Source organism: Pteropus alecto, unplaced genomic scaffold (genome assembly GCF_000325575.1).
Source record: "Pteropus alecto unplaced genomic scaffold, ASM32557v1 scaffold91, whole genome shotgun sequence".
Taxonomy (NCBI): Eukaryota; Metazoa; Chordata; class Mammalia; order Chiroptera; family Pteropodidae; genus Pteropus; species Pteropus alecto.
This window is the reverse complement of record NW_006431910.1, coordinates 646453-667014: the sequence shown is the minus strand read 5'-3', so window position 1 is coordinate 667014 and position 20562 is coordinate 646453. Positions and strand designations below refer to the sequence as shown.

Here is a 20562-nt window from a genome sequence, read left to right as displayed (position 1 = left end):
GAATAAGTGGTCACTTGAGCTGGACCTTGAAGAATTCATATTGGTGAGGAATATTAGGAAGAATTTTCCTATAATTAGGTCAATTTTCCTAAAAGACGTTTCCAAAAAGGAAACACTATGAGGGGTGGTTTTTGTTTTTGTTTTGTTTTGTTTTTCAGGAGATGGTAGAGACCCATTTGGGTGGATCAGAAATTTTGCATAGGGAACTGGTGGTTGAGTAGGCCTCAAAGCTAAATTATAGTAAGATGTGTTTAACCATGAGTGCCAGATAAAAAGAATTTGAGCTTTTTCCTGAATGTGATAGGAAACCATTGAGATTTTTGAACTGAGGAGTAGTGCTTCTAAAAATACCTGGAGAATGAGCGTGCTATGTTCTGAAGTAGAGAAACCATGAATGATGTGAGGAAGATTTGGAGTCAAAAAAAAAGAGTCTACAGCCATGCCACCCTGAACGTGCCCGATCTCGCCTGTCTCGGGAGCTAAGCAAGGTCGGGCCTGGTTAGTACTTGGATGGGAGACCACCTTGGAACAACACCAGGTGCTATCGGCATTTAAAAAAAAAAGAGAGAGAGAGAGAATCTGCATAGAATTGACTAAGAGGAAGTTGGAAATGCAAGTTTAGTTTTCAGGAGAGGAGTCAGGGCTGGGGAGAGAAATTTATAAATCATCTTCATAGAACCACTAGTCTAAAAGTCGGATAGACTCTTGTTAGAGTTCAGAAAAAGCACAGAGTGCCCTTTCACCTGAGCCTTGAGCATAACCACCTGGAAGGAGGAGAGGTGACAGAAAGAGAGGAAAAATCAGGATACTGTAATGGCAGGAGGCAGTACCAAGTTATGAGGAAAGGCGTTGTGGCACAAGCCTCGTGCCATTAACAGTAGCCCACAGTTCTGGGATGTTTGATGTAAAATTACCAGGAAAAGAATAGGGTAAGGCCTGGAGGTATGGAGAAAAATACCTTGTTCCTTTAATAGTTATTGAGCACCGAGGCTGTGGCGTTTGGAGCACCAGCCATCCATGAGTGAACAAGGCATTGTCTCTGCCCTCAAGGGCCTCACGATTCAGGACCTGAGTGTTCCCGAGTGAATGATTATAAACATTTTACCCTTCACGTTCTTCATAACTCTAGATGAAGTTGTAGGTTGGATATTTCCACCCTTGCCACTAGATCCTTATTACTAATAAGTTTATATTCTTTTGAAAAAATTCTCCCTGTGGCCTCTAGGCAACACGGAGCTGACAGGCAGCACTAACCTGATCACACACTACAACCTGGAACATGCCTATAACAAATTCTGTGGGAAGAAGGTGAAAGAGAAGCTGAGCAACTTTCTGCCTGACCTGCCAGGGATGATTGATCTGCCTGGTTCCCATGATAACAGCAGCCTCCGCTCCCTCATCGAGAAGCCCCCTATTCTTGGTGGCTCTTTCAATCCTATCACAGGGACAATGCTGGCTGGCTTCCGCCTCCACACTGGCCCGGTAAGTCCCCTCTTGGGGAGGAAGAAGGCAAATGGGGAGCCCTGAAAGACATGGAGGTGGTTTTTCTGTCCAAGTCTATCCTTCTAGCTTATTGAGCAGAACAGATGATGGGAGCAGGGAATTTCCCCACTGCACTCACCTGGACCTTCCTTTGGTTCCTTCAGTTGCCAGAGCAGTGTCGTCTGATGCATATTCAGCCTCCCAAGAAGAAGAATAAGCACAAGCACAAACAGAGTCGTACCCAGGATCCTGTCCCCCCAGGTAAGAAGCGGTTCTATTCAAAGCCAGAAAACCTGACATTTTGAATCTGGTTCAGCCTTCCTCAGTTAAAAACCCAGTCAAGTTTCTTAAGAGCCCTGGACTCCCAAATTTTCCTGAAGGAAGAAACTGATGTACTGGGGTCTCCTGGGCAAGTGGGAACTTGGGACAGGGGCCTTAGCAAAGTGCCTATGTATCCTCTCTGGCCATCTGAGGAAATGCAGTTGCCCTTGACTAGGGGTTTCCTTTAGTTTACAGTCCTAGTAGGAGGGAATTTTGAGCTCTACAGATGATAGGCACCTAATGTCTCCTACAGAAACACCATCTGATTCGGATCACAAGAAGAAGAAAAAGAAAAAAGAAGAAGATCCTGAGCGGAAAAGGAAGAAGAAAGAGAAGAAGAAAAAGAAGGTAGGGTAGGGGCCTGGTGCTGCAGTCCAGTAAGTTTCCCCATGTCCCACCCCTGTCCTAGGTAGAGTCCTTGGCCTCGGGTTGCGCCCAAGATTGAAAACACGGGGCATGTTGCAGTGTTTCCCTGTGCAGCCCTGATCAAGGCTGTTCTCTTACCCTCTTTTGTTTTCCCCAGAACCGACACAGTCCCGACCACCCTGGTATGGGCAGCTCTCAGGCCAGCAGCAGCAGCAGTCTCCGCTAACAGGACCACTGGACTCTGCCAGAATGGCCTCCTGCTGTCCTAAACCTGACAAAAGCTGCCTCTTGGCTCTCGGACACTGCCTTAGAAGCATCCCCGAAGGCTGGAACAGAAGCCGGCTCCTACTGTGCTCGGTTAGAGTGACGCATCGTGAGAGAAGGGCCATGCTTTTGTAAGGCTCAGCTGAGCTACCTTGTGGACATCTCTTCCTCTCCGGGGAAGCGTTCATCTCATCTCTTTTGTGCAATTTGTCTGATTTGGGACTTTATCTGATTTATGATGATGTTTTTCTTTTTTTAAAAAAAATTGCATTTATCAAACTGGCTTAAGTGTGGCTACCGGTTAAGAGGTAAGTGCCTTTCTGTGAGGGTCAGGGTTTAAGCTAAGGCATGCTAAGATCTTAGGGGATTTGGGTCTTGTATTACAGTTATCTCATCAGCAGGCAGGGAAACCAAAATGAGATTTAGGCAGAGCTTGCTAATACCTTCCCACAGCAGACACATAACACCCTGCCCATAATGTTGAGAACCAAGCCACCTGGATGATCTTTAGGCTCCATCTGAAGAGCTGATCTAGTTAGGGCTCCTCTGTGTTCTAGGTCAATTTTGTGTTGAAACAATAGCCAACTGAAAAAGTACCCACAGTCACCAGTGTATTTCAACAGGTTGATTCTTAGTCAAGCCTATGATTTTTTTTTTTTTGAAGTAAACATCTGGCAAGCAAAGGTAAATCCTTCTCTTAACTTTATAATAAGAACTTTTGACCTGCCTCATTTCTGAGTTAAAACAATGAAAGTATTTGGCTGTGAAAACATTTCAAAGCTTCTAAGATGGCAACAAAAAGGCAGCATAAACTAGCAAATGTAAAATAAACCCCTTCAGTCTTTCAGTCTTTGCAGCAGGACAGGTAACTGAAAACATCCATGAATAAACAAGCTAATGTAATCTGACTTAAGCTACATTTGACACAGAACAGTTAAAATCTGGTACACAAATCCAAGGTTGTTCCTAGATCAGTAGACAGAAAACCACTCATTTAGTTTGTTTTAATCTAGGATTTCAGCACAAGAGTTTATATACTAAAGTTATAGACAATGAAAATAAAGGGTTCTGGCCAGTGTTCTGAGATTTAGTGCCTGAGGACACCGATTAGGGTACGGTCTTTTGCTTTTGCAAACAAAGTATGAGCTAGCAAATTGAACTGCCACCCATATTTCCCATCTGCCTTTTCCATACTTGGGTCATCCACTGTCTCCCCTCTGGCTGCATCTAAAATGAACTTTACTTTCCGGAGACAAAATTCTGTATTAAGAAACAACTATGGCACAAGTCAAAGAGTTCTCTAAGCTTCGAAATGACAAGAAGCTTTAGTGGTTGCAAAAGATTTCTTTCAGGAATTTTTAAAATTAAATCATGGAAATAAAAACAGGACCTGTTGTTTTAAGTGGTTATTTTCACCGTAGTTGTGCCTAAAAATGGGTCGGGCCCAGAGCAGCTTATGAAATTTTCAAACTTCCCGCCAGGGATTACTCACCCTGCCTTAACCAGACAAAACAACACAAGTCAGGGGGAGCTGGTTAGATCAGGATTTTTTATTCCTTGTTGGTTTAAAATGGCTAGTCAGAATAAAAAATAAAAGGGCCTCTACTTAGAGGCTGGGGTCTCCCCTAGTTAGAGGTTAGAACCCAGGTATCCCCTCTACCCAGCACCATATTGAGGTGGGCTGAGGGGTAACCCCCAAGGGACAACTGGAGGGGCCTAGGCCTGCCACTCCTTCTCTCTATCCCATTTTTGGCATGTGATGAAAAATATTGCTTTTTGGATTCTTCTCTCCCGGCCTTTGATTTAAAAATAACGTTAACTGTGTGAGATGGGGGAAGGCTTTGAGGAGCTGGTTGAAGAAGCCCACCCAAATCCCTCTCCCCCAAGAAGTGGGGATTTTCCAAAATTGTTTCCGGAGCTCAGCGAAGCTCTTTTCCTGATCTGCCCACCACCACCAAAGTCATGGGGCTGTGACCCCTCTCCTGGGGAAACTGCCAATGAGCCTAGAAAACTCTCTTCTCCAAGTCCTTCCTTCCTTCCTCTGACCAAGACCCCAGACTCGCCTCTCCCTGGTTTATTTCCTGATCACTTAGCACCAACGACAGGGGGTGCTATTTCCTTAGTTGGTAACCGGGACAAGAGAGAGGGAACCGTTGGGAAAAGGAAGACTTCTATCCCCTATTTTCCTTTCCTGCTGGTCTGAGGAATGGGAAGAGTAAGATCCCCCTCCTTAAACATATCCCTCCCTCATTCTCCCATCCCGGGATAGATATATAATTTCTTTGATATTTATAATATATATATATATGTACACACACACCTGGTAACGCAGAAGAGGAAAAAAATAGAATCCGTAACAATAATAAAAAAAATTATTTCTGGTTTAAAAATGATCTGGTTCCCTCCAGGGCGAGCAATTGCACAAATGTCCACTGAGTCTGGTCCAGGGGTCAAGGAAGGGAGGGTCTTAAAAGGTAAAGGGGTTGCTACCCCGTCTCAGGGCCCCAACTCTCCGACTCCCCAACTCCACTGCATTTTATAAAACGCTCCTCATCCTCTTGGAATCGGTGGTTTAAAAAATGTCCATGCAGGGGAGGGGAGCCCCTTGAGGAAAGGACGGTGGCCGCCTGGGGCCCTTTGGTGTAGGCGTAGAGGTGTGGGGGAGGGGAGGTGCCAAAGGCTCACACGGAAATCTCATAGGTGGTGCCGCCCACCCCCGACACCTTCTTGACTCCTCCCCTTGTGGGGCTACTGAGAGGTGGCTGGCCTGGGCCAGGGGAGACTGAGCTTATGCTCTTGGGCTGCCCGTTGGATCTGCTGTAGGCAGTCTTGAGCTGTACTTCATCTCTGGGGAGAAAAGGAGAGGGAGATGTCAGGAAGTGGGACATAAAACGCAGAGAAGGGAGATAGTTTTAAAAGTTTAGAGAAAAAAATTATGTACATTTCTACATATGCACTTTCTTACCCAACCATTCCCTTGTTTTATTGCTCAGCTTAAAACCCTGATTCCTCAATTAATTTCTTCTCTCCAATAGCAGTTATCTTGCATACCTTGCTCCCAGACAAATACATTACTGTTTAGGAAGATGGGATTAAGAAAGAAGTATTAATCTTCAGTCTTTTAACTGGAATGGCCGATGAAGGCAGCTGAAGTGAGAGTGAAAATGAAGAGCTATCTATCTACAAGCGGGCTAATCCTGGGTCCATCTGTACTAGAATGTACAGCCCAGTCCTGACACCTGCAGGGGGCGGCATGCTAATTTTAAGTCTGTTGAGGGCCAAGATGAGCTAATAATACTTACTTGGGTGTCAGTAACGGCTGCAAAGCCACTTCCTCTGTCTCAGAGACCCCAGGTGGGGCTTTTTGGCTGCTGTAAGATATAGATCGGCCCAGGTATGGGGCAGTTGGGCCTGGTTCAGGAGACCCTAGCCCCCGGCCCCTTAGCCCATCTGGCTTGCCAAAACGGGGGACAGCAGGTCGTCCCAGTGGAGTCTTGCCCAAGGGTGATCTCTTCGAATCATCTGAGGAGGAACTAGTACGAGGAGCATGGCCTGAGCCTGGTGTTGACTGGATGCCAGAGTCCCCCAAGGCTGATTCTTCCTCACGGCTTGGGAGTGGGGGTGAGTGGCGTAGCAGCTTCTCTCGTTCCTGGAGGGAGGCCACGATATGGCGCGACAGATTGTCGTACCGAACTGGTGAGGGCTCTCGGTGTGTTGGGCCAGTTGGCACCAAATGTGGGTGCCTCTCGGCTTCCCGTTGCTGGGCCAGCCGGGCCGACAGGAAGGGAGAGGTGTAGCCTAGGGGCGGGTCTGGCTCAGGCCCCGCCTGCACGGACTCAAAATCAGGGCTGTCTGAAGGAGTGAGCAGGCTGTCGTAAGACAGACTTCCATTGCGTGTCTGGTTGGCCAGGCTCTTATAGGAGGTGGAGGTTGTGCCCTCTGAACGAATGGACTGCAGCTGGCCCAGCTCAAAGCCTGTGCCCTGGGCCGACTTGAGACTGGAGGAGCGTGAGCCACTGGACAGTGGATCAAAGTGAAAGCTTTTGCCAAAGGTGGGAGAACGGAAGCTCTCTGGCTCCAAGCTGGGCTCTGAGCGGTAGCTGGGATGGCGGCTGCTCTCTGCAATTGAGGTGGGCTCCTTCAAGCTGTCACCGCGACTCAACTGGGGGAGAAAGTAAAGCAGGTTCTTAGTGTTCCTCGTGTGACAGACACAAGGCCCCAGGGCCCAAGGGTCGGTCAAAAACTATCTCTTAGGTGCCAGCAATAAGTTTAGAACATTTACATGCATTATCTTATTTAATCTCTAAAGCAAATCTATCAGTTGGACAAATCATCTCATCTTAAGGTACAGAAAATTAGGCTTAGAGAGGTTAAGTAACTTTTACTGATGGGTTCTGAAGTCAGGTATGATGCTGTAATCTGCTTTTACCTATTATGCTAGTTGTCCCCTTTGATGAACTAAGATTATCAAGGAGATTCAATCCCACCAACACCAACAATTAGTAAAATGCCTTTGGTTTCTTTTCCTCCCTCTGCCTCTTCTTTCTCTTCTCCCAATCTTCTTTTTTCCACAACAGCTGGCATACATTACGACCTGCTTCTCAGAGAGAACTCAGTACCTTGGCGCTGGAAGAGTGAGGCATAGCGGCTGATGTGCTGCTGCTGCTGTAGCCTGGCCGATACTTGTACATGGTAGGTGTGGGGGGGCTGTCCTTGCCCAAGAGGCTGCTATCTGCAAGAAGAAAGGCCCAGGGCACCACTTTACAGGCTGCTCTCTTAACCTGACTAGGGTTCCTAAGTACAGGGGAGAACAAGGGAGGACTCGCTATCCCCAGCAAAGGGCAAGTCCTAGGAACGTGATTTTGCTAATATCAAGACTAACGACTCATACCAGGCCAGAACTTAGCATGAGAGAATACACCAAACAGGTCTGTCTAGAGCTGACAGTTCCCCCAACAAATGCCCAAGAGCTAAGTAGTATCTCCTTTCTCTCAGTGTCCAAAGAAGTGGCTCAAGTACCACTTGTCAGGCATTCCCAGCCACAGCACAAGTATTCTCTCCCAGCCTTCTGCCTGCCTGTTCAGTCACCTCCTCACTCCTGCAACAGTCCTTACCCTCATTAGTAGCCAGGCTGAGGTGTGTTCGCAGCCCCGTGAAACGGCTCAGGTCGGGTTTAGGAGGAGGTGGAGGTTCGGCATCTGCAGACTGGCTCTCTGTGATCTCCAAGCTTCCCTTAGACTGGACACAGGAGGGAAAATCAGATTGGCAAACCTGGTGTCAGGGCAACCCAAAGTATTGAACTAGTATACAAGGGGTTTTGGGGAGGCAATTACCATATATTTCTAAACAAGGACTGAAAGATACGGAAAGAGTTAGTTTGGGAACAGTATTAGATAAAGAAAAGTTTTCAACAAGAGTTTAATCCTGTCACTTTTTTTTTCATTTTCACTACAACTACTTGTTGGGCTCCTACCATCTGCAAGCTGCTATGTTAAGTCCTATGAAGATATAGACATGAATGGACTCGATTTTTAATGTCAATGAACTTACAATCTAATGGAGAAAAGAAGATATGTATTTACATAATTTTAACACAAATCAGAAAGTGATAAATACTATGTGATGTCAACTAAAAGCAAGATTCCATCTCTTTGCCATGAGTGAGAGTCCCTAAGTTATATAGCTTTACTACCCTAAATTCCTCACCTTACTTCTCCTCAGCTCTCCCTGGATGCCATTGTCCATGATTTTCACAGTTATCTGCCCATCTGACATTTCTGGTCGAATGAAGGGAGGTCGGATTACAATTGTCTTCTCTTTCTTTGGTCTCCCCAAATACCTGAGTGTCGAGAGTAAGGGCTTTAATTCATTCATTCCAGCGTATCTCTTGGTTGCCTACCTCAAATAAAGCATTTTTACACAAGAAACAGTCCTAGAAGGCCAGTGAAAAGGTCAACACTGAATTGATTTCTTTGATTCCATGAAGAACTGCAGCAAGATTAGGCCTCTGGGCAGATACCTAGCTCAAGCACTCTGGAGTAAATCTCAACTCTCAGAGGAGAGTAATCATACAAAATATCTGACGAATATCAACTGAACTCACAGGGTCCAAAGGATGGCACGTCTCCTCCTTGCAGGCACTTCCCATTCTAAGAGCACCCTTCCTAAAGACAGTCACCCACCAGACCTCCCCTGTAATAGAATGAGCCCAAAGAAAACATATATTTTGATGAAAAATGAACACTAGACCAAAGGGTGGATGTACCTGGGCGCTGGGGAACTGCAGAGTACACGGCTGACATTGTTACAGCAGCCATTGGTGAAGGGGTTCACACCTCCCCGGAATTTACCCGTAACCTAGGAGGAGGAAAAAGGGACCCGATCAGTCAAGACAAGGGGATCCTGACCTCCAAAGGCCAAAACACAAATCAATGACAAATTATTGTGTACCCACTATCTAGGAGATACAAAAATGAGTAAAAAACAATCCTGCCAACAAGCAGCTTATACCTATGATGGTTAAAACAGAAACTCTAGAGTCAGGGTCCTCAGTTCAAATCCTAGGCCGATCTCATGGTAGCTCACCCTGAACATCAGTTTCCTCATGTAAAATGGGGATGAACAGCTCTCTACTGAAAGCTAAGATGATACACTAAGAGCAAGCAAGTAAGGTTCTCTATTATAAGCACAAAAATACTTGTTTCCCTTTAAGTGCACTATAAGCTTCTTGAGGGCTGGCTCGGGTCTTTTTTTAAGTTTCTTATAAGCTCAGAGCCCAAACTGCCCAGTACCCAGCAGGCATTCTGTACACATCTGTTAACTGAGAGATGGCCTCTGCTCTCATGATTACATGAGGAACTTGGACACCTCCTCATAAAAAGTATTCATTAAGCATACATTTGTGGAAGCTCTATGCTACACACTAATCAGAGGGCTAACAGACACACACCCTGCCTGTTCTACAGTGGTCTCCTAGTCACTTCGTCCCATACCTGTTCATTGGTTGTGCGTCCCCTAGCCACCAGCACCACGTGAAATCCCGTGAGGCCAGCTACAGGGATGAAGAATAAGCCAGCCACACACATCACTGCCATTCTGAAGCCAAACGGTCAAGGAGAACAGAGCACCACGCTGTCACCCTCCCTGGCGCATACTGTAGCCATTTTCCCTTGAGCCTCGCCACATGGCATTTAACTTCCCTCATTCTTCCCCCTCCCAATCATGCAACCCACAAGCCTTGAAGGATACGTGACAGCCGTGCGGACCCCTGAGAGTTCCTCCATGTGGTAGAGGACATAAAGGAGGCCAAAGCCAAACACGCCCATAATGTGCGCTGTCAGGGAAAGGAGGAAGAGGAAGAAATAACGGTAGTTCCGGCGACCAATACAGTTGTTCACCCAGGGGCAGTGATGATCAAATTCCTAGGGGCAAAAAGAGACAGACTGAGAGAGGCATCTTTGTACCACAGCAATAGATCATTTTGGTCAAGAGGAGGAACAAATGAGAGAACTTAAGTGTTGTTTTCAGTAACCTGTGATCCTGTTCATCATTTAGTTGCAAAATTAAAAACAGACTCAAGCACTTTATCTTGCTCTATTGATCTAAAAGGAAGTGCTTCAAGAGGCTGATCAAAGGACAAGGCCACCTCTCAAAGCTTATCCTATGTGACCAAGGAACAATGAAAGGGACAAATATCAGAGGCTTTGTAAAAACATCAAGATTCACAAGAAAAGAAGACTGGAAGGAAAATCTGGCAGACAAAAGCTTATAGCTAAGTAAGAACCAACTGGAAAAAACGTTAAAAATTAAAGCAAGGGATGCAGAAGGATAGGCAGGAAGAGAAATATAACCGTAAAATTCAAATGCATCATGATGTAGTAGAAGCAAGAGATAAAGCCAGTACGAATAACCAGAAAGATGAGCCAAAGGATGGAGGGCTGGAGCTATATATGAATCTTGGTGTTGAGAAAGTCTATGGCCACTTGAGGTCCCCCCTGTAACAGCAGACTATTTATGCTCTACCTCTCCTCTGTACATCACCGTTAACACTTTTTGAAAGAGCTAGAACACTTAGCCCAGGTACTTACCCAGGACTGTATTTCATCCAAGGCCAAAAACCTACAGGATCCGATTCCTGCTCTAGGGCAGGAAGAAGGTAAGTGAGGTTCAGTAGCAAGTCTTACCCGACTCAGGGTTCTTACCTCCACACAATTGTCACAGACGCTGCAGTGGGAACATCGAGGAGGACGATAGAAGCGGCAGGTGGCGCACCATTTCATGCGCACCTGGATGCCCTTGATTTCCACTGTTTTGTAAAGGGGAGCTCGGAAGTCATCTTCCTTGTCTTCATCCTCCTCAGCTGCAGAGAGGAAAAGTCAATTAAAAAATAATTGTGCCAGAACTGTACTAAGCTGTGATATTTAAAATATGGCCTCTGCTTTCAAGGAATTCAGACTAATTGGAGAGAAAAACTAAGAACTAGTAAATCTAATACCGTGAGATCAGCTCTATATACAACACTATGGGAATATATATGAGGAAGCAATTTATTATGCACTGGAAATGAGGTTCAAGAGAATATGACTCAGGTGGCCCTGATATGGATATGCTGACATTCTTGGTTTGCATATTATGAATTTTAAAAGAAATAATTTACAGATCAAACCACATATGTATGAGTTTGCATAATAGTTCAGTACCTACAAGTGCTTGGCTGAACTGTAATAATCCAAGAGGGGACCAAACTTCAACCTTTTCTTCTGTGCACAAAGTCCTTGCCCAAAAGATCTTCTTCCACTATATTACCTATACATATATATTTTGGTACTGTTTCTCAGCTCTCTTTACCTGAATGCCTTTCAATTTCCAGCTATCAAAAACCCACCATGCCACTTCAAAACTTAAAGGACATTATTTGCCTTCTCATCGACAGTGTGTATTTTTTTTAAATAAATGTATTTAAATTAGTTTCAAGTATACAGTACGTCGGTTAGACATCTATAATGTTCATAAAATGATCTCCGCAAATGCTCCCTCCTTCCCCTGGCCCTCCACTTAGCCATCATATTAACATGACTGCATTACCTCTTCCATGCTCCCCATGCCCAACTACCAACTAGTAATTTGTACTTCTTTAATCCTTAACCCCATTCTCCCAGCCTCTCAACCCACCTCCCCTATGTTCGTCACCAAATTGTCCACTATATTTGTGAGTCTGTTTTTGATTAGTTTGTTCTTTTTGTTCCTTAGATACCACATATAAGTGAAATCATATGGTATCTTTCTCTGACTTATTTCACTCAGTATAATAACCTCTAGGTCCATCCATGTCATTGCAAATGGATTTCATTTTTTTTAATGGCTGAGTAATATTCCATTGTATATATGAACCACAATTTCTTTATCCAATCGTCTGTTGATGGGCATTTAAACTGCTTCCATAACCTGGCTATTGTTACAGTGTACGATTTTTATTTTTTATTATTAATTTAGAAAAAGATACATGTGAGAAGGAAAACTTAAATATGGTGTAGGGTTAAAAATTAAATTTTCCAATTTTACTGACTTGGGGAAATGCTTATAAGTGAAAAAAACGCAAGGTGAAAAACAGTACAAACAAAAAAATCCCATCTTGAGAATAGATAAAAATACACACAACTACATAGTATACTGTATCTATGTCTTCAAAATATGAGGAGATATAAACAGCAGCTATCTCTGGGCTGTGAAATTATAGGTGAAGTTTCTACATAATGAATATTCACTATTAAAATCTCTACTTTTCAAAAAAGGTTCTTCTTTGAAAGGAAAAAAACTCAAATGCTACTTATTTTGAAATTTCTATTCCTTCCACCCATCATCTACCAGAAGTGAGCTCTTTTCCTTCTTGAAGTACTACATAGTTCTTTGATTACTCTTATAACCTAGTACAGTGTGTTTATTCATATAAACGTCTTCCCCATCTCCTTCTCTAAACAAAGCTATTTGAAAGCAAGGATCTTTAAAAAAAAATCATTCCAAATGACCATAATGCCTTCCATACAGATAATAAACACTTGCTAAAAGATCAATAATGGCTCATGAAAGCAGCCCTCCTTGGTTTTAGGGACTCAAAGTTCCTTTCATTCACCTAATCTTTGAAACAAAAGTCACAAAGTGCGGTGGCACAGGCTTCTCAGCACAATTTCAGAAAAACTTCATCTCACCAAAATTGCTACCCCAATTCCACCTGTCTTACAAGAAAACTTCTCATTTGGGAGGAAAATTAGATGTCACCAGCAACAATCTTCATCAGTTTCTCTTTCTACCTCTTATCCCACTAATGACAGTTCTTACTTTCACCTCCTATCCCAGAAACGGCCTACTTCTTCTGTAAGCATAACCTTTCTATGTGCATGGGAAAAAGCTTCTCCTTCCTCTAGGTCAGGGGTCCCCAGTCCCCAGGCCACCAACAGGTAGGAACCTGGCTGCAGAGCAGGAGGTGAGCAGCGGCCAGCCAGGGAGTGAAGCTTCATCTGCATTTGCAGCCGCTCCCCAGCATCACCGACTCAGCTCCACCTCAAATCATTAAGCACTAGATTCTCTTAGGAGCACTGGTCCCTGGTGCCAAAAAGGTTGGCAACCACTGCTCAAGATCACTCTTCAATTATCCCCTTTATTCTATTCTAGCTTCTCTCTCTCCTCTGGTTCTATCTCCTCGGGCTACCAACATGCTAAAGCCTTCTGTATCATTAAAGAAAAAAAAAAAAACAAAAAAACCACTTCCTTTCCCGTAAGATATTCTTTTTTCTGCCGTCTCGGTTTCACTCCTTGAAAGAGTAATCCTAACACTCGCTAACTCTGCCTCCTCATTTCCCATTCATTGCCTTACAAACCATTACAATTTGGGTAATTTAACTGTATCTCCCCCACATACAAATATAAACACACCATTAAAACCACTCTTGTTCAGATCACTAATTTCTTAGTTACCAAAACAATGGGCATTCTGAGTTTCCACACAATTGGACCTAATATCTGATACTGTCAACCATAGGCCCCGCCATGAACTTTCCTTAGCTCTCACTTTGTCCAGTTCCTCCTCCTACTAACCCTTCTTGCTCAATCCCTCTTCAATAGTGCCTCCTCATCCTCTGCTCCTCATTAAAATGTCAGTGCTGATCAGGTCTGACCTTGGTTCTTTCCTAATCTCATTCCACTTTCTCTAGACAATCTTACTACTCCTGTTGCTTCAAATACCACATGGCTGAAGACGGCAAGTCAGACTACTTAATTGCTCACTGGGTAACTCTACCTAAATGACCAGTAGGTATCTCAAATTCAGCATGTCTAAGATGCTCTGTCTTCCCTTCAAACCTGTTCAACATTCCTGTAACTCATATCTTGATTTCTAAAAATCAGCATCCAACTTATCTCCCAAATTAGGAACCTTAGAACTGTCTTAGACAATTCCTTCACCCTCTTACTCTCCCCTAATAAGCAGTTAGTCATGAAAAGTTCTGTTGAGTGTATTTTTGAAAAATCTGTAAATCCAGCCTTGAATTCAAGTTCTCATCTGGTTTGCATTATTCCAATAGCCTCCCATATGGAATCTGTGTATTATTACAAGAATTATTTTTATAAAATGAAATCTGATCTTGTGATTCCTCCAATTAAAGACATCTTGCTATCCAAAGAAGAAATATAATCTATTTAACTTAGGATAGAAAGCCTCTCACAATTCGGCTCTGGGTTTATAGTTTGCCCCTTCTGGCCTCGCCATGCACGCTGTCTTCCACACCACTGTGTTCAGCATTTCATGGCCACAATCTTCTGCATATGCTCCTTTCTCTGCAGAGAATGCCCTTCCCCTCCATCCTCTATTTGGTAAAGTCCTTCCTACCTACCTTTAGCAGCACTTCCCCAATTTATCTGGGCAGAGACGTAAGTGTACCATTTTCTATGGTCTCAGAGAACCCTGTTCGTGCCTCCATCACAATTTGTAAAACACTGTTCTAATTTTTCTTGGATATTATTGTGCCTGGCAATAATATCCAATCCATATGCTCGAAATATTTCTGCTGAATAGTTAATTGAAAATCAAAAAGTTGACTCAAAGGGAATCGCATGGCTAAAAGTTATGACATATATTCCTGAAGACCTTGACCTGCTTTTCATCATTAGACTGTAAAAATATCCTAAAACCCTAGGACTCCTAAAGCCCAGAACCAAATGTGTATGTCTAAAATATTTATTTTTCAAAGGTATTAAGGAATTTCAAGAGAGGAGAGGGAAATCTTACCTCGAGGGAAAATCCCTGGGTCCATGAAGGTGGCCATGCTGAAGTTGGCCAACACAAAGAGAAAAACAATCGCATTGTAGACGGGCACTGCAGGTGACACATAGAGGCTTAGTCCTGGACAGCTGCACAGATATGAAAAAAAATGAGAAGCTGCCTCTAACCCTTTGGACACCAATCATATAAAGATCTATCAAGATTCAGCCCCCATACCTATATATAAATCTTCTGTGGCTCACCTTTGCTGTCTCAAATTATTTTTATCCTTCCCAACAAATGAATCCACTTTCCCACGGAAACGCTCAATTTAGATCAAGGTACAAGACTCAGAATCTCTCCTTTCAAAACCCCTTGCACTAAGTTCTATGTTCTTCAGATGCTTTCTTCCCTGGTGGATCTTTCTATGTTTTGGATCTGTTCTTTTCTCCTTTTTAACCAGGCACAAGAGTTAGGGACTGAGTATGTAACTGATGCCAGCTACACTCCCTCCTCTGGAGAAGCCAGAGGCTTCTGGATCACAGCCATGCCCCACTGACCTGCACATTGGCCCAAAGCATGGGATACCACCTGCCTATGGCTCCTACTCCCTCTGGCTTTGAACCACTCTCAACTGCCTAAAGTTTCTTCACTGCATCAGATATTCCTGAGAGTTTTATTCAACTAGAGGCTAGTTCTCAAGGTGGGGAAAAGAAAAACACAACACCCAGATAAGGATGGGTATCAAGACACAGAACTAGAACCCTTGTGGTCTATAAATGAAGCAGAAGAGCAGGGAAGGAAAAAAAAAAAAAAAAAAAATCAGACAAGCAGCCCTAGATAAGGATGGGTATCAAGACACAGAACTAGAACCCTTGTGGTCTATAAATGAAGCAGAAGAGCAGGGAAGGAAAAAAAAAAAAAAAAAGATATCAGACCAAAGCAGCCCTAAATCCTGTAGGAAAAAAGAAACTGGCCAAACATATCTAGTATTCCCACGGGGTCCAAATCAAGGAGATACGCTTGGGTAACTTTTGACAAAAAAAAAAAGAGAGTGCCCTGGTCCAGAATTATGCTCAGTTTCCGTCAGGATATGAGTCCAGTAGGAATGCTGCAAGAGCTCTTCCTTTCTCTGATGACTTCCTGGAAGCTGGAAGTTTCAGAACACAGATGTGCAACTTGCTTTATCAGTAGCATCTAATGCCCTCTCTCTCCTCTCTCAGCTCAAGAACTTCTCATTACAAGACAGTGGCTAAATACCCTAATCTGCTTTTTGGCTGAGAACTTAATCTCCAGAATTAGGACAGCATCTGTCTTTCTCCCCTTTATCTAGTCCAGTCAGAAGGAAAGGAAGAGTTCATTGAAAGAAAGGAAGGAGGGGCCAGGAGAACAAGACAGCACATGAGTCTGGAGAATTCATCCACAGCGCAGTCCTGAATTCTGCTGAGAGGTGATCTGTCTCCATCAAAACAGAAAGCACAGCCCTGAACAGTGAGTGATTCAGGACAGTTAGCAGGAACTGAGCTCCCTGATGAGATATAAACAAACTAATGAAAACAGACAAAACTGTCACAAAGCATCTCACAAGTCCTGACCACCACCATTCTATTTATTCAAATTCCATTTAATCATTAAAAAATGTTTTTGAAGTAAATATCCATTATGTGTTGGCTTTTTAGACAATAAATATCAATTAACTTTCTGCTTCTCCTGACGGGTCAGTACATAACTGGGAGCTAAAATAGTGAAGCTACAGTGAAAGCATCAATTTCAAGGACAAAAGAGACCTTCCGTCACAGTTCTAAGTTTATTCTAGCAAGTCTCCTATGAAAGCCTCTTCCTCTGGGGGTTCTTTGGTTCAGAAAAGGTGTCCCCCTACCTTGGCAGAGTGTGGGATGAACTAGAAGCTGAAGGAAGAGTTCTTACATAGCCCCACCTAAAGCCTGACCTCCTAGGCTCCTTAGGAGGAAGAGAAACTGAAAACCAGTCATCCAGGTCAGGGCCCCTCCCTAGTACTTAGCTGTCGCTTCAATTTCCGCCTGGGGAAGAGGAGAGGAGAAAGGGTGACTCACTTGACTCCTACAGCCTGGGAAGATAATTAGAAGGGAAAAAGAAATTAAATCCTTAGAACGCTGAGGTGCCATGATTTAAAAGTCTCATTTCTAAAACTGGCCACTGTGGCTACTGTGGCCTCTTGAGCTTCTGAAAAAATAAGGGTTACCTCTATCTCTGAGGGAAACTAAGGTGAATGAGCATAAGAAATCAACCCCCTCGCACACTCAAATGTCATTCTGACCCCATTCTTTCTTCAGTTTCTGCATTTCCAAACAAAGCAAACCATACAATTTCTTGGGTAGCCTGCCAAACACCTAGCCCTGGATAATGAACTTTACCCCTACAGCCTTCTTGATATCAACCCAACCCATGTAAAGTGTGAAATCCTAGAATCAAGTTCCATTATCTACTGTCAAAATAAAGCCTGCCCCCAGAGTGGCAGCACCTAGAAATGATGCAGATGGCTCAACTTCGCAGGCAGTATTTGCTCCTAGATTCAAATCAGAGAACCGCTGCTGCCAACCTGAACGCTCTGAGGAGCACCCCACCAAGGAGGCGTGCATGAGCAGAGCCTGTTCTGCCATCTCCCACATTCTGCTTGGCTTGCGGAGAGGCTTGCTGTTGCTAGGGTATTTTGCCAGATTCCTAGGTGACCACCCCAAGTAGCCTGTCTGAATCTGTTGCCTTAGATGGAAGGAGATGAGGCCTGAGTTGAGAGGAGTTGTTGGGGCTCGTCCTCAGCCTATAGCAATAATCATAGAGCTCCAAAGCATAGGGAGTGGCCCTAGCCCGGAAGGCTGGCTGACTCACTGATGAAACTCCCAGACCTATACCATCCCAGAAAGAACAGGTTCTTCTGCCCACCCATTCATCATTCCTGTTTTCAGGGCCAAATAAATGGGGAGAGTAGGTTTCAGTACCCACACTCCTGAAAATGTTTCCTAGCCCTAACACTTCCCATCATATTAAAAAAAAAAAAAAAGTTTAATTCTTGGTAAGAAAAACAAAGTAGGAGTCCAGAAACTTTGGGTTTCAATCCTATCTCATCACTGCTGTGCCAGTAAGTAGCCTTAGGTAATCCACAGGAAACTTTGCAAACTCGTTACTTCAGCTACATAATATAGACATGAGAGTGAAGGAGACAATGTTTGAAAAGATCTTAGAATTCTTTTTGAACAAGCTGGCTTAATACTGGGCATCCACTGGCTAGAAGACACATAAAAAAAACATTCTTAATTATTACCATCATCAATTATCATTCCAGCTCCACCTTCATCCTTAATTCCACTCCCCCCCTCACCTGCTCCCAAGTACTGGAGATTCAAGAGCACTTAGAGCATAGGCCCTACGCTCCTAAAGAACAGGTCTATGCATTCCACCCATGCCTACCACATAGTATGAGTGTATGACTAGTGTTCCTTGTCGATGAGGCAAGGCTGGAAAAGACAGCCCACTTCCTGCCCTTGGGGGTCCTCAAGACTCCACAGGAAAACAACTTCTCCCTTATAGGTAAGTTTCTCTTAAAACTCTTCGTTTGTGGTGGATCTGTTACCCAGACTTTCAAGCAGCTCAGTGAAAGACATAGGACCTGGGCACTTATTCCTGGATGAGAAAATGACGTGGGAAGGCAAAGGAACAACCACTGCTCAATTAATGCCCTAAATCACAAGGCTGCTCCCACTCAAATCAGGTGCTCACACCTCCACAGTCATGAAAAAGGACCAGAGGGAGAGTCACTCGAGTTGCCCAACTCTTTGGAATAAAGGGTTGGGAGGGGCCAGAGGCAGAAACTGAAAGGAAGAAAGCTCTCTCATGGATGCGGCACTGGAAAGACCACGGATCTCTGGACAACCCTGACTTTTATCACCTGCAGCAGAGATTTCCCCCACGCCCTCCCTACCAATTTTAGAAATAAACGAGACACTGGCTGACTTCACTCACAGCTCAAGACTTTAGATAAAAGATACAATTCAGTGATTTGTTTCAACTGGTACTGCAAGGAGCCCTTAAAAGGTTTCATGTCCCAAGGAAGGCAAAGAGGAGACACCAAGGGGCTGGCGCTCCTTGCACTAGCCTCACTTGAACCAGACAGTCCTACTCTTATGTTTTATATACTGTGGTTCCACATAGGATCTCATTTGAAAAAAGGTTGCTTAAATAAACTGCTCTAGGTCAATTTCTTCATTATACAGAGAAGAAACAGGTCCATGAAGATTAACAGGCTTTACCAAAATCAGTCTCCTGCCGCCCCAAAAGTGCCTACTCCTTTTACCTAGCACCGCCTCCTTGCCCATCTCAAAAGGAGACTAAAGACAGATAAGGATCCAGGTACGTTCTCTTAAGTGCAGAGTCTATATCTAATTGGGAGGGGGAGGGTTACTTTAGCAGACACTCTCCTTCCCAAACAGTGAAAAGGGAAAAGAATTAAGGGGTGATGCACAGTAACCTACCCGCTTAGTTTTAGTATTAGACAAATTCAGTGAATGAGAGCATTAGACTTCTAGGAGGAAGACCTCAATTGTTCTATTCAAAGCTTCTCTGCAGGATAAGATCACCATTTTTTGATGACCAAGCCCAACTGAGAATTTCTGCTCATAGCTTTCTCTATTTGACAAAGAAACACGGTGGGGAAATTGTTTCTAATTGGCTGAAGCCTACTTTGCCTCCACTAATTGTCTGCCAGCTGAAAGGGACGCTTCCTCCTACTCCCAGTCCTCCAGGTCCCAAAGTAATTCTCACCTGGGCTTATTATATTGATGTAAGAACAGATAGCTGTAGCCTAGTGAAGAGAACCGGAGGACAACAAAGTAGTTATAGATTTAGGGCTCCAAATAGGGGCTGGTCCAAAGACAGCCTTCCTCTTGTCTTTCTATTTGAAATCATAAATCTTTTTTTAGGTTGTATATGATTTTAAACAGGGGGTTCTCCAAGGAATTGAATTTCTAAAGGGACAACAATTTTTGAAAAGAGCGGCACCTCAGCCCACATCCATGCTTGCAGAGGAACTGTTATGGTCAGACGGAGGGGAAGAGATGAGAATTTCAGAGGTTCCAAGAGCTGGTGATAGAGTAAGATAAATAGTGTCTATGCTTCCACAGGTGGGCAAGGGAGACCACAGGGAGGAAAGAGAGGGCCCACAAACTCCCAGGGGAAATTCTCACCATGACTTAAGGCTTCAAATTTTGGACTAGAGGCAATAATTCCAAATAGAGTCAATACTGTCCTCCAAAATTCTTTTTCCTGGGGCTGAGAGACTACAGAATAAGGAGGGCCCCTACTTTTCTGGAACCAAGGAATGAAAAAGTAAGTTAAACAGCTTCAACTATCAGTTCAGAAAATGCCTATGTCAGGAAAACTCTTTGTGGTGAAACTGGTATAACCAGCCAAGTACTTCAGAGGCTCCAGAGTAGCAAGTTAAGGACAAGGGTTCTGCCTGCCCTATCTCAAGAAGAGATGCGTTGAGGGAAAAACCAGTCAGTCCCCTTAATTTCGTAGCTTCTCAAAGGCTTTGTCCCTTGAAGGAAAATAGACCCTCGCCAATTAAGCAGGTCTGTGGATGTCCAAGTGGTCTTGTACATATCTCATGACAGAGCACAACTGCTACAAGGATAGTAAGATCCCACATAAATGTCCCTTGGTTATAATGTTGATCTGACTCTACATACTGGCCATAATAGCAGAAACCAAAACAAGCCTGATGCTGAAGACTCACTCCTTATTGGTAGTCAATGCATGAAGGACAGAACACTGAGCATGCTGAGTTAAAGCAAGCGACAAAGATTATGAAGAACAAGGGGAGCCAGAGAAGAACGGCTGCCCTG

The 20562-nt window shown here is 44.0% G+C and overlaps 2 protein-coding genes across 4 annotated transcripts in view; one reads left to right on the top strand and one right to left on the bottom strand.

Annotated features, from left to right (window-relative positions):
* The window catches only part of MED19 (mediator complex subunit 19), a 6344-nt gene extending 2522 nt beyond the window's left edge, over positions 1–3822 (top strand). The window contains 4 exon segments of the mRNA XM_006906005.2: positions 1226–1482; positions 1647–1743; positions 2057–2151; positions 2327–3822. Coding sequence (XP_006906067.2) covers positions 1226–1482; positions 1647–1743; positions 2057–2151; positions 2327–2395 — 518 coding nt within the window. The 3' untranslated portion in view covers positions 2396–3822.
* Positions 3823–3963: 141 nt separating this feature from the next.
* Positions 3964–20562, bottom strand: part of ZDHHC5 (zinc finger DHHC-type containing 5) — a 22526-nt gene continuing 5927 nt past the window's right edge. For 2 of the 3 annotated variants that reach the window (XM_006906004.2, XM_015599184.2), the window contains exons 3-12: positions 14714–14835; positions 10635–10792; positions 9682–9854; positions 9426–9528; positions 8699–8790; positions 8140–8272; positions 7548–7671; positions 7053–7165; positions 5736–6595; positions 3964–5280 (exon numbers count right to left, since the gene is read on the bottom strand). In XM_006906004.2, coding sequence (XP_006906066.1) covers positions 5115–5280; positions 5736–6595; positions 7053–7165; positions 7548–7671; positions 8140–8272; positions 8699–8790; positions 9426–9528; positions 9682–9854; positions 10635–10792; positions 14714–14835 — 2044 coding nt within the window. In that variant the 3' untranslated portion in view covers positions 3964–5114. Of the gene's footprint in view, positions 5281–5735; positions 6596–7052; positions 7166–7547; positions 7672–8139; positions 8273–8698; positions 8791–9425; positions 9529–9681; positions 9855–10634; positions 10793–14713; positions 14836–16565; positions 16750–20562 lie in introns of those variants that run through there. The other variant, XM_025040905.1, reaches the window with a different exon arrangement.